At 39.3% G+C, this 4,867-nt stretch overlaps 1 protein-coding gene across 1 annotated transcript; it reads left to right on the top strand.

Moving 5' to 3' along the window:
* Positions 1–3,646: 3,646 nt before the first annotated feature.
* On the top strand, positions 3,647–4,287 carry LOC116141636 (LEAF RUST 10 DISEASE-RESISTANCE LOCUS RECEPTOR-LIKE PROTEIN KINASE-like 1.1). The gene has a single exon (XM_031427120.1). The coding sequence runs from the start codon at positions 3,766–3,768 to the stop codon at positions 4,180–4,182; it is 417 nt and encodes a 138-aa protein (XP_031282980.1). The 5' UTR covers positions 3,647–3,765; the 3' UTR covers positions 4,183–4,287.
* The last annotated feature ends 580 nt before the right edge of the window (positions 4,288–4,867 follow it).

A 4,867-nucleotide genomic window follows, 5' to 3' on the forward strand; every position in this document is an offset into this window, starting at 1 on the left:
TCCCTCTCGAAAACCCCTCTCATCTCTAACTGTTTGCTGCACCGTTCGTCGACCACCGCGATCCCCCACCCCACAGATCCGCAAGCACACCCTGGCGTATTCTGAATCATCAGCCGTCGTCCTTTTTGCCACTTTTCCAGCTTTTTTTCACCTAAAACCACCACCACAGCCAGCCCTTCTTTCCCAACACCAGCCGGCCAAACCACCACCACCACAGTAGGCCATTCTTCTTTCCCAACACCAGCCAGCCAAACCACCACCATATTCGGCCCTTCTTCTTTCCCAACAAATTCACCACAACACACAACAGTCAAACTAAATACAAACAAAAAACTAAATCAAAATCTTTCCACGACCCAATCAAACTCCATTTCAACTAATTTCACAAAACCCAAAGTTGAGTGGCGGCGATGAACAGCGAGCAATCATGTTCGAGAAGGATGGGGGTTTTGAAGGGGAGCTCTTGTGAGTGCAAGGGGTGTCATTTGGGGTTGAGGCCCACCAAATCAGCCAGAATCCAGCTGGAGCAATCGCACAGCGCATAGAAAAACCCAGTGTGTGGTGTTTTCCAGGTTGGAATGGTTGGTTTTAATTGAGGAAAGCTGGAGTTTTAATGTGGAGGTTATGAGGCAGATGGTGGTGGTTTTGGGTGAAAAAAAGCTGAAAAGTGGCAAAAAGGACGGCGGCTGACTGATTTCAGAATACGCCCAGGGTGTGCTTTCGGGTCTATGGGGTGGGGGATCGCGTGGTCGACGACGTGTGCACAAAGTTAGAGATGAGGGGTTTTCGAGAGGGAGATGAGAGGACCTGATGGGTGTTGGGTTGGTCAATCCGCGTCGAAGATCAGGCCAAATGGGTTGAACGCGATCGGGGGGGGTTGGTTTTGGTGTGTGTTGGGGTGGCTGGATGTTGATGGTGATGGTGAGGGTATGGTATGTTGATGGTGGGTATGGTGGTTGGGTGGGGTAAATAAGAATGAGGCAAGATGTGTATTGCAAAATCAAAATTTAAAATTAACTTGCAGTGTTGTTAAGGGTGAGAATAAGAATAATATAACCAGGGGTATGAACTTAGGATTTGCTAACCTTGGTGGAACATGTCGTTTGCTCTTAAAAATTTACCCAAGGGTGGTGCTAACCACCACCGGCCACCAGAAACCACCATTGGCACTGATGGAATGGCCCACGACGACCATATCTGGTCGACCATGCACCGATGATGCTGTTTTCACTGACAAAAAATAGCTAGATCTGGCCTTTCACGGCAAATCTAGCCTTTCTAGTCGTGAAACACCATCATTCCGCATCCAAATATCTACCTTTCATGGTCAGATCTCTACTTTCGCTGCGTAGGCATAGCTTGGGGTTGGTGAGGGTATTTTTGTTAAGTTTTAAACTTTTTTTGTTACTAGGTGTTTTAATAATGTGAATGTATAAGGGTTAAAAATTATTCAAAAAATAATATAATTAATATTTAAATGGAGAGCAAGTAGTAAATTATATACATACCCACCAATTTATTACTCCCAACAAACATATTAATATACATACCTACTAATTATTACAACTCAAACATATTTTCCTAAACACTTTGAATAACTTCGAGGGATTATCTTTTCGTAAACAACATTTCAGATACCCGAAAGTCAAATTCATTCCTTTCCTTCCACATGGTGGAATTTTTATTTTATTTTGAACATCTTCCTAATTCAACATGATATGAACATCATAAATACGCTTTCTTTCTGGCATTAATTGATTTTTCACTTTCTATCACTTACTCCAAAGATGAGTCAATCAAAGCAGATTTTCTGTCAGTTGATAATTACCGAGCAGAGGTTAGTCGAAATGGCACACTGATTCTAAAGTAAATTATTTATTTTTTAACTTGTTTCTATGATTTATATTAAACATGTCATAAAGTTTTAGATAAATAAAATAAGAGAAGAGAGATCTTTTTCTGATTTTTTCCAGTCATTGGAAGACCAGTCCATAATTTTTTCCCCATCACTGACCCCTTTTGGTTTAGAAACTGTCCCCAAACTTTCTCATGTCTACAATTCTTCGCCGTCCACTTTTCAAGTCACTGCGTGTTTGGATTCTTGTGTTTACAGGAATATCAGCCATCACAAATAAAATAAAGATCAAGTATTTTCAAAGAGTTTCTTGTGTTTGTAATCTGTCGCCAGTTAGTGATTAGTTTTGAGAATGTCTGGTGTGTCTTATCTTGTGTTCTTCTTTATCTCTCATCTTTTAATTCTTCCTGGCTCAAGAAGAAAGTGCTCGAGCCCAAAATGTAAACCTTTCAATTGTGGAATTCTCAACGTTATAGGCTTCCCCTTCTCCAATGAAACGTATCCTGAGTGTGGATTCTTAACGGTAGCAGGCTGCAGAGAACAAGTTCCGAGGATTCGACTGGGGAAGGATGGACCAGAATTTCATGTTCTGAGCATCTCTAGGATAATACGCTTACGCTTAGACATGATGAAGATTCGAGAAGCCTCCTTTGAACAATCGTCGTTGGTGTTCAATACTTTCAAAACTAACCATTCTAGCTCTCCTTTTTTCTCTTTTGAAGTAATACCGAAAATCAAACCTGTTCAAATGTCCCGTACGTCTTATTCTGTCCCGAAATTATGTTCACCTGCAATGACTCCAGCCACCATTATCTACTACAAAGGCTCAAACCTGGTGGATTACGATTCCTCCGCAACAATGCTCACTTATTCTGTTCCAAACGAACAACTCCAAATGGTCTTAACTTCTCGAATTTATATACGGGTTGGTTCCGTCTTCAAGTGAATTAAAAAGAGATGCATGATTGCCATGGAAGAAAAGGGCAATGTAAAATCGATAGCACGAAATTTTTATTGGCAAATGCAACAGGTATCACAAATTATGAAGTTATTATAAATGCATATATGTTTGGTTCCCTGTCGATCTTTAATTAATTTAATAGCATGCCAGAAAAATAATTATTCTCCTTAGTTTTGATTGGTCCCTCATGTGTTTTGAACTTTGGATGATGCGGATAACTCTTCTTCTCTCTTTTAAACTAACACTTTGTAACTACTTTTGCAGATGGGCAAGTTTTGGAACTGGGTCTAGGAAATGGTAATTTACTCTTTAATCAATGTTATAAATATGCATAACCAGCTCTGTCTCATATGCTTCTGTTCAACCTTAATGAATAATACTTATTTGCTAAATGGCCTCTTTGAACCCTTGCAATAAGCAAAACTTAAAGACGGGAGAGAACTTGCAGTGAAACGTTTTCATGAGCACAACTACAGAAAGTTTGAACAGTTTATGAACGAAATTGAGATCCTCACTTGATTGTGCCACAAAAATCTTGTGTCCCTTTAGGGCTGCACTTCGTGTCACAGTCTGCAGGGTCTTCCAGGGGTGTATGAATTCATTCCTGATGGAACTGTTGCTGATCATCTTTGCGGCGGGAGAGCAAAGGCTGTTTCCCTTCCATGGCCTGTTCGTATGAACATTTCAATAGAAACAGCTAGTGCATTGGCTTACCTCCATGCTTCTGATATTATACACCGCGATGTGAAAACTAGCAACATCCTTTTTGACAATAGTTTCAACGCAAAAGTTGCAGATTTGGGGCTTTCCAGATTGTTTCCCACATGTTTCGACCGCGCCACAAGGATCTCCTGGCTATGGTGACCCTAAGTATCATCTATGTTATTAGCTAACTGATAAGAGTGATGTTTATAGCTCTAGAGTTGTCCTAATTGAGCTCATTTCATCAATGCCTCCTGTTGATATGAATAGGCAGAAACAAGAGATTAATTTAGCTTACTTAGCGGTAAACAGGATTCAGAATTGTGCAATTGAAGAGTTGATTGACTCATGTCTTGGATATCAATCAGATGAAGAAGTTAAAAGAATGACAACTTCAGTCGCAGAGCTGGCCTTCCTATGTTTGCAGCAAAACAAGGAAATGAGACCTTCCATGGATGAAGTTTTGGAGCAATTAAAGAGAATTGAAAGTGGAGAGTGCAAGCCAGAGAATCTAAACAATGATAATGTAGTTCAGAATATGCGGCGAACAGTTTCATCACCAGATTGTCAAGAGGCTTCTTTGTTGAAGAATATCAGTCTGTCACCAACATCTGTGACATCAAAATGGGTTAGCAGCGACATTGCTTCTAGTCTCAGTTGTTAAATTTCATGCGAACATCCTGCACCTAAAAGGCAGAAAGCTCAAGATCTATGAGCTAGTTCAGGCTCTAAGAGTATGATGAAATAAGAAGAGTTGTTTCTTGTACTTTTTTTTTTTTTTTTTAAGGCTGAGTGCTTGTACTCTATTGTTCATATATTGTAGATATTTTTCAATTGTGGAACATAAACTTTGAAGGGTGTGTTTAGTTAGGGGTTATATGGGATTACTGAAGTAATGTCATCTTATATTACTTTATTATCACGTTTGGTTGTCAATAATATAAGATTCCAGTAATCTTCCAATACCAATAGTAGTTCATATTAGTAATATAGAAGATAATCTGATTATTTTCATTTTCTTAGATATTTTAAGATTACTTGATAATCTTATTTTTATTATAATTTTACCCCTTATAAATAAAATGTTGGGACAATACTACCCTTGTTTTAAAAACAATTTACAAAAATACAAATTGACTATTTTATCCTTATATACAAAGTTTTTAGGATATAAATGCTCTTAAAATTAAAAAAATTTACCCAAGGGTGGTGGCTAATCTGGCCACCACCACCAGTCACTGGAAACCACCACCAGCGGTGATGGAGTGGCGCACAACCGACCATATCTGGTTGGCCATGCACCGATGATTCTGTTTCTGACTAGAAATAGCTAGATCTGGCCTTTCACA

This window comes from Pistacia vera, unplaced genomic scaffold, assembly GCF_008641045.1.
Source record: "Pistacia vera cultivar Batoury unplaced genomic scaffold, PisVer_v2 Contig40, whole genome shotgun sequence".
In the NCBI taxonomy this organism is placed as follows: Eukaryota; Viridiplantae; Streptophyta; class Magnoliopsida; order Sapindales; family Anacardiaceae; genus Pistacia; species Pistacia vera.